Below are 13,531 nucleotides of genomic sequence, written 5' to 3'. Positions count from 1 at the left end.
ACTATGGTCGTGGGTCTCAGGGTTGTTTTAAAAACAACCTGTGTGTGTGTGTGTGTGTGTGTGTGTGTGTGTGTGTGTGAGAACTTGACCTCAAAGGCATAAAAAGTAAAAGAAAAAATTAATGAATGAGACTGCATCAAACTAAAGTTCCTGCATGCAAAAGAAACCATCAACAAAACTAAAAGGCAACCAACTGAATGGCAGGAGATATTTGCAAATGATACCTCCAATTAGGGGCTAACATCCAAAATACATAAAGAACTCAAACTACTCCCCTGGCTGCTGTGGCTCAGTGGATTGAGCACTGGCCTGTGAACCAAAAGGTTGCCAGTTTGATTCCCAGTGAGGGCACACACCTAAGTTGTGGACTAGGTCCCCAGTTTGAGGCATGTAAGAGGGAACAGATCAACATATCTCTCATACATTGATGTTTCTCTCCCTCTTTCTCCTTCCCTTCTCCTCTAAAAGTAAATAAATAAAATATTTTAAAAGAATTTTACAAAAAGAACTCAAACTACTCAACAACAAAACAATCCAATTTAAAAATGGGCAGAGGACCTAAATAGACACTTTTCCAAAGAGGACATGCAGATGGCCAACAGATATATGAAAAGATGTTCAATATCATAAGTTATAAGGGAAATCAAAACCACAGTGAGATACCACTTCACACCTGTTAGAATGGCTATTAGCAATAAGATAAGAAATAACAATTGCTGAAAAGGGTATGGAGAAAGGGAACCATCACACAGCTGAAAGGAAGGTAAACTGGTACAATCACTATGGAAAAGGTATGGAAATTCCTCAAAAAAATTAAGAATAGAGCTTCCATATGTTCTAGCAATCCCTGTGCTGGTATCTACTTGAAAATTTGAAATCTACTATTTATAAAGATGTATGTACACCATATTCACTGCAGTATTATTCACAATAGCCAAGCTTTGGAAACAACCTAAGTGTCCTTCACAGAAGACTAGATGAAGAGGACATAGTATGTATATACAATGGAATATTACTCAGTCATTAAAAAGATGAAATACTGCCCTGGCCAGTTTGGTTCAGTTGGTTGGGCATCATTCCACAAACTGAAAGGTAGTGAGTTTGATTACTGGTCAGGCCACATAAATTGATATAATGTTATTAACCAATGTTACTCCAATACCACTTAATTTTTTTAAAAGAGTAAATATTAGTATTTGAAAACAAAGAAAAGAGAATGTGAGAAAATTTATCAAATTTTATGCAAACCATAAATCTACAGATGGAGCTTACTCAACAAAATACAATTAAACTCTTGAAAAACAGAGAATATCTTAAAAGCATCAAAAAGAAAATGGATTCCTCAAGTACAAAGGAACAATAATATTAACAGATAACTTCTCATCAGAAACAATGGAGACCAGAAATCAGCAGAATGACATTTGCAAAGTACTAACAGACAAAAACTGCCAACTAAGAATTCCATATCCAACAAAACTATCTTCAGGAAATGAAGATGAAATACAGACACTCCCAAAGACTGAGAGAGGTCGCTGCTGGTGGACCTGCCGTCACACACCCTCAAGTGCTTCCGTCATCAGTGATGCACTATACACTTCCAAGTCGCTAAGACTAGATCTTAAATGTTCTCACACAGGCAAGAAATAATAGCTCCGACCAGATAGCTCAACTGGTTTGAGCATTGTCTCAATACACCCAGGCCGCAGGTTTGATCTCTGGTCAGAGAACATGTAAGAATGAACCAATGAATACATAAATACGTAAAACAACAACCAATTTCTCTCTCTCTCTGCCCCCTCCCTTCCTCTAAAATCAGTAAATAAAATTTTTTAAAAAACAATTCTGTGATACAGTAGATGTGTTAGCTAATGCATTGTTGGCAATCTTATTGCAATACATAAATGTATCAAAAGTTAACACATGTACACTTTAAAATTACACAATGTTATATGTCAGTTACATCTTGATTTGTTTTTAAAAAAATACTTCAGGCTGAAATGACAGAATATGATAACTAACAATTACAAGAAGAAATTAACAGCACCAGTGAAAGTAATTACACAGGTAATTATAAAACATTGTATAAATATATTTTTCTCTTAAATGATTTAAGACAACTGCATAAAACAACAATTACAGAATTGTACTGTAGGCTTAAAACATAAAAAGATGTAATATATATCACAGTAACTACAAAGAGGAGAGGAGGAAATAAAGCTATGTTGGCAGAAAGTTATTATAATTTTTAAGAATTAGGTCACTGCTAACCTACAATAGATTGTGATAAATTAAGACACTTGTTGTAATCCCAAGAGCAACCGCTAAAAAAATGAACTCAAAAAATATAGTAAAACACCCAATAAAGGAAATACAAAGGTCTACTAGAAAAAATACCTATTTAACACCAAAAAAAGGCAGTAAAGGAAGAAGAGAGGAACAAAAAAGACAGCAAAATTGCAGGTATAATCCACATTATCCATAATTACATTAAAAAGACATGGATTGAGTAGCATCAGTGAAAACATGGCAAATATTGTCAGGATCAACTTTTCAGAACTCTAGAAATGTACCAAAGGCTCAGAGGAATGTGAAGAGTGTTTACTCAAGAAAAGCAGCGGAGCCTCAGCAAGAACAGCAGGATCTGCATGTTTTAACTTGCCCTGTGTTCCATTTCACCTCTCCACAGCTCTGGAGTAGCCTTGAAAACCAACAGCTCGCAGCCACGGGGAAAATCAGAAATCTGGCAGCTACTGAAGGGGGCAGAAGAGGACTGGAGCCTCAAAGCCCCATTCCCAGAGAATTCTCATTTGTACTATCTGGTGGTTCCCTGAAGGCCCCACTTGCAAGGCTGTCTTTATTTGGCCTGACCCCTTAGCAAAGATGGAGAGATTTATTGTTTATAGGCAGTTAAGGAAATCTCTGTCCAATTACTGGCTGTCCACTAAGCTAACTGAACAGAGACATCAGTGCCTACACATGACAAAGAATATAAACTTTACCAAATTAGTTCAAAGAAATCACTAAACAACAATAAACAGCAACAACAACAAACCTTGGAGTGATGGGAATATTTATTTCCAGAGTTGACACCCTGTATCATTTTTAATGAGTTTTCAACAACAAGAAAAACACAAGCAATGGAAACAATAAAGTATAGCCCTTATACAGGAGAGGGGAAAAGCAGTCAACAAAAACTGTTCCTGAGGAATCCCAGATGTTGGACTTAGGACAAAGATTTTAAAGTCAACTGATTTAAATACAGTCAAAGAACTAAGAGAAACCACATGTGAAAAAACTAAAGAACAGTATGAGAACAATGTCCCACCAAACAGAACATCAATAAAGAGATAGAAATCATAAAGAAGATCCAAATAGAAATTCTGAGGTTGAAAAGTACAGTAACTGAATTTAAAAATTCATTAGATGAGCACTTATTAGATTAGAGCAAACTTGAAGATAGGTCAAGTTAGGTTATCCACTTTGAGAAACAGGAAAACAATGAAGAAAAATAAGCAGAGCACCCAGACGGGTGTGGCTCAGTTGGTTGGGTGTCTTTCCACAAAGCAAAAGGTCACTGGTTCAATTCCCAGTCAGGGCACCTGCCTGAGTGGCTGGTTCCATCCCCTGTTGGTGCACACACGAGAGGCAACCAATCGATGTTTCTCTCACACATCAATGGTTCTCTGCCTCTCTTTCTCCCTCCCTTGTCCTGTCTCTAAAAGTAAATAAATAAAACCTTTAAAAAAAATAACGGATAACAAGGGTGGCTGTTTAAAAATAAAATGAAAATAAGTTATTGGCTAGGATGTAGGGAAATTGCTTTTGGGAAAGTGAACTTCTGCAGCCACTGTGGGAAGTACCTCAAAAGTAACCTTTTGAGAGTTCCTCAAAAGATTAAAAATATAATTACCACATGCCCCTGCAATTCCATTGTTATGTACATGCACCAAAAAAGTGAACACAGGGACTGAGATATTTATACACCAATGTTCACTGCAGCATATTCACAACAGCCAAAAGGCAGGAACAACCCCATGTCTATCAACAGCTGAATGGGTAAACAACATGTGGTATATACACACAGAGGGTATTATTAGTGGTAAAAGGGAATGAGTTTCTGTTACATGCTACAATATGGATGAGCCCTGTAGAAATTATGCTGAGTGAAATATGCTAGACGCCAAAGGACAAATATTGTACAATTTCACTTATATGAAATATCTATAATAGGCAAATTCAGAGAGACAAAAAACAAATTACCAGTTACTGGGGACTGGGAGTAGGAAAAATGGGGAGTCATTGCTTAACAGTCACAGAGTTCCTGTTTACGTGATGAAAAGTTTTAGAAATAAATAGTGGTGATGGTTGCACAACATTGAAGTAATTAATGTCAATGAATTACACTTAAAAATCGTTAAAGTAGAAAATTTTGTTATGTATTTTTACCATCATTTTAGAAACTAACAATCTGTAATATACCAAAAGCCACTGACTGCACACTTTAAATGGGTGAATTGTTGGGTGTGTGAATTATATATCAATAAAACTATTTTTAAAAAATAACTTTAGAAAGAAGAAATAAAGCTACTACCCAACACACAGCAATGGAAAGCACTCATTGCAGCAGACCCGATGGAGAAGCAGCACCAACGGGAGTCTGAGTTGGAAACGAAGGGACACTGGACAGCAAGGCAAACCCACAGGAAGAAACACAGGGCGCTGGGGAAAGCCACTGCGTAAGTAAACACACTTTTAATGGATAAAAACATAGACGACGGTATAGATGTATTTTCTGTTTGTAACATTTTCTCCTAATTTAAAAGAAAACAGCATAAAGCAATAATTATAAATGTAATTTATGACAATAATAGCACACTAGAGGAGCAGGAAGAGTTGAAGCTAGAAAGAAACAACGATTTTGTATAGTATTGAAATGAACTTAGAATTAATCCAAATTAGATTGTTTTAAGTTAAAATGTAACCCAAGGGCAACCATTTAAAAAATAGTAAAAGAAATAAGGGGAAAATAAAGAAATAACAAAGGAATTCAAATGGTACACTATGAAATAGCTATTTAACACAAAAGAAGGGAAAAACAGAGGGGCAGAGAAATAAAAAAGACATCAGACAAATAACAAGATGGTAGATACATACATAGCCTACCTTCAGTAAATTACATTAAACGAAAATGGATAAGCACTCCAATTGAAAGGCAGAAGCTGGTAGAATGGATAAAAAAGAAAAAAATAAACAGGATCTAACTATACGCAGCCAAAAGAGACACATTTAGACTCACAGGTCCAAACAGGTAGAAAGTAAAAAGTTAGCAAATGATAGAAGCAAACATGTTGTAATTGTAAGAGAGCTGGAGCAGCTACACTAATACTAGACAAAATAGAACTGAAAACAAAAAAATATTACTAGAAACAAAGAAGACATTCTATAATGATAAAAAAAAAAAAAGACCAATGCATCAAGAAATACAACTATAGCCCTGGCTGGTGTGGCTCAGTGGATTGAATGCCAGCAGCAAATCAAAGGGTTGCCAGTTCAATTCCCAGTCAGGGCACATGCCCGGGGTATAGGCCAGTCCCCATCAAGGGGCATGTGAGAGGAACCACACATTGATGTTTCTCTCCCTGTTTCTCCCTTCCTTCCCCTCTCCCTGAAAATAAATAAAATCTTTTTTTTTAATCTGGAAGACTTACATTTCCTACATACAAATAAAACCTTATCCTATATCATACACAAAAAAAATCAACTTAAATGGCTGGATCAGAGATATAAATATAGCAACTGAAACTAAAAATCTCCTAGAAGAAAACAGGAAAATTATCTTTGTGAGCTTGGATTAGGCAAAGATGTCTTAGATATACCAAAAGCATGATCCACAGGAGAAAAAGTGATCAACTTAATTTCCTCAAAATTAAAAACTTGCTCTTCAAAGGTCACTATTAATTTTTTAAAAAAGAAAAGGCACAAACTGGCAGAAAGTATTTGCAACATCATATATGCGATTAAGGACCTATGGCCAAATGAATACATTAATAAATCTTACAACTCAATCCTAAGAAGTAAACAACCAACTTTTCATCACCTTGAGCTTAAATTCCCGGTTTCTCTTGACCTCCCCTTTTCAGTTAAAAGATCGTTTGTTATCCTTGACAGCAGTCAGGAGCCAAACAAGTCAAATCTGCTTCTTTTTCATCACCCACCAAGCCTTCCACAGCCACCCATCCCTAAACATCTATTTTTGCTCTCTGAGTGCTGGCTTCCGAGATAACCGCCTGGCTGAAGCTGTCCTTTGCTGCGATCTTTTCCAATCTGAGTCAAGTCGGAGGCCTCATGTGCAAACCATTCTAGCGCGCTCAGGCTGCTCACCCTTCCTCTCTGACTCCTATTATTGCTCCAGTTAATCCTTCCTTTCAGAGTTGTTCATCGAGTCCAGTGGGCCCATTTTCTCTGACCCTTTCAAGTCGCCTTTTCTAACAATGGAACTTTTGGAGTCTCACTGGGCCGAGGGAGAATCCCACTGTACGTGTACCTACCTACCAGCTGTGAGACCTGGAACCTGTCCTTTAACCCTTCTCAGCCTCCTATTCCTTCTCTGTAACTGTGGTGACAACCCCGATTCCTGGGGTGATGTGCGAGTGACAAGAGTGGACAACGCCTGGCACATTTCAGCCACTCGGTGAGCGTCGGCAGCGCCCCTAACGCCTTCCCGCCTGCTGCCCGCTCCCGAGTCGTCCTCCCGAAGTTTGACCACCCAGTGCGGCCAGCTTCTCAAAGAGGGCCAAGTGCCGCTAGGGGAAAGAGGTTGCACCTTTTGATCCAGCTCCAGGCGGTAGGGCACGGGCTGGATCCTGCGGCGCGGCCGCAAGCCGGCGCGGGGCTGGGGTCCAGAGCTGGGCAGCACGAAGGTGGGCACGCCCAACGCCCCGGAGAAGCTGAAGCCCCACACGAAGATGCGGTCGACGCGAGCCGCACGCTCGCCCACGTACTGGAACACGGGCGCGTCTGCCTCGGCTTCTGCCGCCTCGCGCCGGCTCCGCGAGCGGCTGGCCGCTGTCCAGTGGCCTCGCCATGGCCCCGGCCCCGGCCCCGGCCCCAGCCCCGGCCGGCTTAGCCAGCACCCCAGCCGAGCCCTCGCCGCCCCCGCCGCCAGCGCCGCTAGCCCCATCTTCGGCCTCACGCCTCAGCAGCTCCTGGGCGCCGCCATCTTGCTTGACCCTTGACCCCACCCCCCAGCGGAAAAGCCTGCAATCACATTTATTACTGGCTGAAAGCAAAGGTGCTGAGGACAGCAAAGGGCCCAGGCTGGCGAGAGAGCTGGGCGGAGCCGGTTACCACGGAACCTAAAAGAGTGGACTGTGGGGACTTGGTCCTGGCTCTCCCCACCTAGTGCACGACCTTTGTCCGAGCTCCGTCTGGTGGCCTGAACTCACGTCCCTTCCTGTACAATGCTCGTTTGCTGAGTATTTGCTCCGGCGAGCGCTTTCTTTTTGTTGCAAGGACCTTCACTTCTTAGCAATCAGCAGAGGTAAAACAAGGGGTGGCCCACTCTCTGCAACTCCAGTATAGTGCTCTCCCCTACTCAGTTTTTTTCCCTTTGCCGCTGTCCTTCGTCATTTCTTACCTAGTTGCGGCTGTTCCTGCTCCCGTGAGCTACCAAGCCACTAGCCCATGCTCCAGTCACAGTGAGATAGAATGTAGCTCTTAGCATTGCCATTCGCTGCCCCAAAGCCTGCAGGGATTCCCTGCTGTCTTCAGTGCATCCTCCTCTCAAGTCACCTTGACCTGACTTGCTTGTCACTCCACGTAAGTCAGGTGGTTCTACTTGTTATTTTTGAAACCTAGAGCTGTTTCAGGCCTCCCTACCTTGCCCACTGGCTCGAATGCCCTGCCCACTGCCTCCCCTCCCTGCAGATGTCTGGCAAACTCCTACTCGTTTTCTAAGTTTCAACTCCAGCACCTCCTTTGAAGTTCCATGAAGCCAGGGACTTCAGTTTATTCAGCTCATCCTCAACAGTTTTGTACTAGGCTTTAGCATGCCACCAAGAAGGGAGGACTCCCTCAGGAATGAATGACCCAAGAGTATAGGGACCTGGGTTCTAGTTCCGACTCTGCTATTGACTTGCTACATGGTATTGGGAAACTGTCTCCCTTCTCTGGATCTCACCTCCAAAATAAGGAGGTAAAAAAATTAATACACAAAATGAATTTTTTTCATAAATCGGGTGTTTGAACTTACAGCCTGTAGGATCTTGCAGCCCATTATAATCCATGACGGTGTTCCCAAATCCTAGTCCTGAATGCTGGGTCAAACTATTTATTCCTTCCCTTGCTTCCTCTTCACTCGTTCTCTTTATATTGCTTGATACCTACAACCAATCCAGTTTTTTTTACTTTTTTTAAAAAAGATTTTATTTATTTATTTTTAGAGAGGAAAGGGAGGGAGATAGAGAGAGAAACATCAATGTGCGGTTGCTGGGGGTTATGGCCTGCAACCCAGGCATGTGCCCTGGCTGGGAATCGAACCTGCAACATTTTGGTTCGCAACCTGCACTCAATCCGCTATGCCAGCCAGGGCACTAGTCCAGTTTTAATGTACTCCCAAGACTAGTTACTTTGTTGTTCTGGAATGTGCCTTGTATTCAGCCTGTGAAACATGTTTTTACTGCTCTGTGGAGAAATGTGGTTGATGTTTTACCGCTCTGTGGGGCTGTTTCATAGAGGGTGATGAGGGAAAACTGACTGATAAAATGTGGTAGCCATGAAACTGCTCCTCAAATACTTCCAACTACAAGGAACATAATGAGCCAAAGCTGTGAGATCAACAGTCTGATGGGCTATGAACTCTGCCCTCTGCTTACGCTGAGGTCTGGCTTCCCTTGGACTTCCCAGTGACTCAGTGAGTGCAGCAGGAATGTCCACTCAGCCAGACCTGGTTTTCTGATGGTCAGCTTGGGCTGGAGAACTCCCCAGTGGCCTTGCCAAGCCTTCCTTAGACTATTGACATAGTCTAGGACACTTTTACCCACCCTCCCGTCTCTCTCTCCCTCACTTAAGAGGCCTAATCTCTCACCAAGGCCTAATGGCTCTCCCAGCTTTCCCAGGCTCTGCCCCACCTCCATTTTCTCTTACAGAGCATTTTCCTTAATAACATCCTTGCCCATTTAGTTCTTACTTGATGTTACAGTCCTTAGTTCTCAGAGGATACAACTAACATATAAGGAGCCTAGGCATGAAGAAATAGAAGTGTGAGCCATCAGATGTCCTGGGAAGGGTGTTCTTAGACAAGAGGTACAGCAAGGACAAAGGCCCAGAGGTGAGAGACCTCTTGGGTGCCTGTGCTGCTCAGGGGTCCAAGCAGCTAAAGCTAACCCAAAACAGCCCTGCACAACTCTTAGGTAGTTTTTGGTTGATGATGGCCACCAAAATCTTTGCCTTAGTCGTGGTTAACTAAGCCCCACAACTTCATTACTAGGTTATAATAAAAGCAAGTCTCAAGCCAAATCTTGTCACATAGACATTTACCTTAAAACATTCATTAGGAAGTAGGGATCATACAATGCGTAAAACTGTAAGTTCAGGAACGTGTCAGCTCTCTGTCCTTTTAGATGCACCTACCAGCCCAGTGCATGAAAGATTTTCTCAAAGCAGATAGAACGTTACAGAAACAATTTTCTTTCCCTATTAAGAGCAGTTGGCATTACAGTTGACAGACCATCTCTAAGAGTGAAAGTCCCCCTGGATCCTCATGCCCTGTTCACGTAAGGGAGAGAATAGCTTAAAAATCTGCTTTCCAAGTCTTGTCTAGCACTAATTGCACACATGAAAGTCCATTTTTCACATCCTCCTATGCCAGTTATGTCAGGTATCTATTTATTGCCTGTCAGCTCCAAATCCACTCTTCATTGTATGCTTTGGAAAAATAAAGATGAACCCTTTAAATATTTTTCCTGGAGCCCTGGCTGCTGTGGCTCAGTGGATTGAGTGCTGGTCTGAGAACCCAAGGGTCGCTGGATCAATTCCCAGTCAGGGCATATGCCTGGGCTATGGGCCAGGCCCCCAGTAGAGAGCATGCATGAGGCAACCACACATTGGTGTTTCCCTCTCTTCTCCCTCCCTTCCCCTCTCTAAAAATAAATAAAATATATTTTTAAAATAAATATTTTTCCTGGAGAAACATAGTAGGAGAAAGAAGTTTTCAACCCTGGTTCCAGGTGCCTGAATAGCTTCTCCAGCACCCAGCCCTGCAACAGTTGGCGGAGAGCAACACAGAGCAGCCAGCAGCTTCCTCCAGCAGCCCCCCTGGTGCAATGTCATGGCAACTCTGTTCCCCCTCCTGTTAGGTGCCTCCCCATGAAAGGCTTTCCTTGGCCCACTGCAAAATGGATCTCTGCGAACTTCCCAAGCACACGGCACTTCAGTGACCCCTATCATCCCTGAGCCATGGTTGTACTTTTCCCGACCTTCTTCTGTCTTTTTCTTCTGTTTTGGGCCCTTGGTACGTTGGATGAAGCCCATGCACATCAGGGAGAGAAATTTTCTTTACTCAGTCTACCAACTTAAATGCCAATCTCTTTCAGAAACACCTTCACGGAAACACTCAGAAATAATGCGTAACCACCTATCTGGGCATCCGTCCTGTGGACCAGTTTAGTTGACACATAAAATTACCCATCTCAATTATTAATACAATGTATTATATTTATGTATACAGTTTATTAATTTATATGTGTGTGAAATGCATATACAATTTTCAACTGTTTTTTCATAACTGTCCCTTTATTTAAGTTTATGGCCTCTCTGAATTTTTGGTTTTAATATCTGTTCCTTTACAAACTGGTAGAAGGTAGGCTTTCAAAAAATCTTTACTTGCCGGAATTTAAAAATTTATAATCCTATGTGGGTCTCTTGAGTTTCTAAAACATTTTACTTTTAAGGGATATCCAAAACACAGAACCTCTGGTTTGAGATTTGGGGGAAAAAAGGGTGCCGAGACAAACCCTGCAATGTGGACCATGGCCACTGGAGGGCGGTGCTCGCCTATCAATTATGTGGCTCCTGCTATTCAGGGAAAGGAGAACCGAGTCTAAAAGTAGGTTTCTTCCAATAAAGAACTTAAGTTATAATCACAACTGCACTTTCATATTTTACTATCAAAACCTGGTTGGTTTTATATTCATATATTGGCTGTATGCTGGCAAATACAGTACTTGCTTTTTTGTCCAATTTGTCGCTTGGAAAAGATGGCCCTGCAGCAGAGTATCAGCTACTCAAATGTATTACAATGTCTGCTGTTGCCCAAGCTAAATTTGCCCACCACCTATAATGACATTGTCCTCAGATGTTCTAATTTCTTTGTTAATTTGGAGTAGCTGAAACCCTCTAATTTGGGAAGGAGTAAACTTAGACTAATATTTTCATTTTTATTAACTTTCAACTATACAATTAATGTGTGATTTTTACCTTGGGGAAAAAAAATTAATAAAACATTATATGTGAAATGTCAATGGAAAAAATACAATTAAAGATCTAAAAAAACACTATATATGGATAAGGCTAAAGAGTTCCACATATATCTGGTGCCATAGAAAAATATTATTTTGTTTTTTATGTGTGTGTGTTTAAAGGAAATTGGAATATCTTATTCTGCAACTGTGTCTTTTCATGCCAACACTGTATTGAAGACAATTTTATAATAATTTCTAGGCATACCCCATTATTTTTCACTGTTGCATGTTAGTGTGAATAAAGTACTACATCTTGTTTAACCATTCTTCTCTTGGGGGTTTCCATTTTTTTGCCATTACAAAGAACACTCCTGTACAAGTTTCCTTTTGCACTTGAGTGAAAGGGTCTCCTGGGTAGATTAACAGAACTGCTGGGTCATAGAAAATGCTCATGTTAAAAAAACTTAATAGATGTTTTTAATTTGTTCTCCAAAAGTTGTGTTTCAAGTATATGAGTAGATTCATTTTTTTTGTATGCACAGCCCCTGATACAAATTTCTTTAATGTTTGTCAACTTGATACCTACAGCATATCTCATTTTCATTTACTTTGCATTTCTGTAATCTCCAGAAACTTTGAACATCTGGGGTAACTGGCATTTCATGTTTCTGCCACTGAGAATAGTTTGTCTATTCATATCCTTGTCCACAGTTGTATGGGTTGTTTGTCTCATTAATTTATTCAAGTAATTTATATGTATATTCTGCATAGAAACCCTTATGTGCTGAAGTATGTTATTCTGTCTTAAGTATAGTGTCTTTTGATCTACAAAATTTTATTTTGATGTAGTCAGTTTTATTAATTTTATTCACTAGAGTGTTTTTCCTTTAGAACGATTGTTTTTATCTAAGATATGAAGATATTCTATAATAATTGTAAAACACTTAACCTAATACATTTTTTAAATTTATATTTTATTGATTATGCTATTACAGTTCTGATTTTTCCTTTGCACCCCCCTCCCCACTGCCTCAGGCAATCCCCCCACCTTTGTTCATGTCCATGGGTCATGCAGATAGGTTCTCTGGCTACTCCATTTCCTGTACTGTACATCCCCATGGCTATTCTGTCACTACCTTTTGTACTTCCTAATCCCCTCACCTCTTTACCCATTCCCCCACAACCCCTCCCATCTGGCACCATCAGAATGTTCTTTGTATCCATGATTCCGTCTCTGTTCCTCTTGTTTGCTTAGTTTGTTTTTGACATTCAGCTGTTGATAGATAACCAATTTTTGCCATTTTATTGTTCATAGTTTTGATCTTCTTCTTTTTCTTAAAGTCCCTTTAACACTTCATATAATAATGGTTTGGTGATGATGAACTCCTTTAGTTTTTTCTTGTCTGGGAAGCTCTTATTCTGCCCTTTGATTCTAAATGATAGCTTTGCTGAGTAGAGCAATCTTGGCTGTAGGTTCCTGCTTTTCCTGACTTTGATTTCTTGCCAATCCCTTCTAGCCTGCCAAGTTTCTTTTGAGAAATCAGCTGACAGTCTATAGTAACTAATTTCTTTTCTCTTGCTGCTTTTAAGATTCTCTCTTTATCTTTAATCTTTGGCATTTTAATTATGTGTCTTGGAGTGGGCCTCTTTGCATCCATCCAGTTTGGGACTCTCTGTGCTTCTTGGACTTGCATGTCTATTTCCTCACCAAATTAGGGAAATTTTCTTTCATTATTTTTTTCAAATAGATTTCCAATTTCTTGCTCTTTCAATTCTCTTTCTGGTACCCCTATGATGCAGATGTTGGATTGCTTGAAGTTGTCCCAGAGACTGCTTATAATATCTTCATTTTTTTAAATTCCTTTTTCTTCTTGTTGTTCTGTTTGGTTGTTTTTTGCTCCCCTATGTTCCCAATCATTGATTTGATTCTTGGTTTCATGCACTCTACTGCTGTTTCCTTGTAAATTGTTCCTTATTTCAATCAGTGTATCCTTCATTTCTGACTGGATCTTTTTTATGCTGTTGGTCCTCACTAACTTCCTTGAGCATTCTTATAACCAGTGTTTTGAACT

General features: G+C 40.5%; 1 protein-coding gene across 2 annotated transcripts in view; it reads right to left on the bottom strand.

Moving 5' to 3' along the window:
* RCC1L (RCC1 like) overlaps window positions 1-7,270 on the bottom strand; it is a 37,565-nt gene extending 30,295 nt beyond the window's left edge. The window contains exon 1 of one of the 2 annotated variants that reach the window (XM_028517604.2): window positions 6,824-7,270. In XM_028517604.2, coding sequence (XP_028373405.1) covers window positions 6,824-7,180 — 357 coding nt within the window. In that variant the 5' untranslated portion in view covers window positions 7,181-7,270. The remainder of the gene's footprint in view (window positions 1-6,823) is intronic. The other variant, XM_036020848.1, reaches the window with a different exon arrangement.
* Between the last annotated feature and the right edge of the window lie 6,261 nt (window positions 7,271-13,531).

The sequence above is a fragment of the Phyllostomus discolor genome, chromosome 3 (genome assembly GCF_004126475.2).
Source record: "Phyllostomus discolor isolate MPI-MPIP mPhyDis1 chromosome 3, mPhyDis1.pri.v3, whole genome shotgun sequence".
Taxonomy (NCBI): Eukaryota; Metazoa; Chordata; class Mammalia; order Chiroptera; family Phyllostomidae; genus Phyllostomus; species Phyllostomus discolor.
The sequence above is the reverse complement of the archived record's forward strand: the minus strand, read 5'-3'. Positions and strand labels throughout refer to the sequence as shown.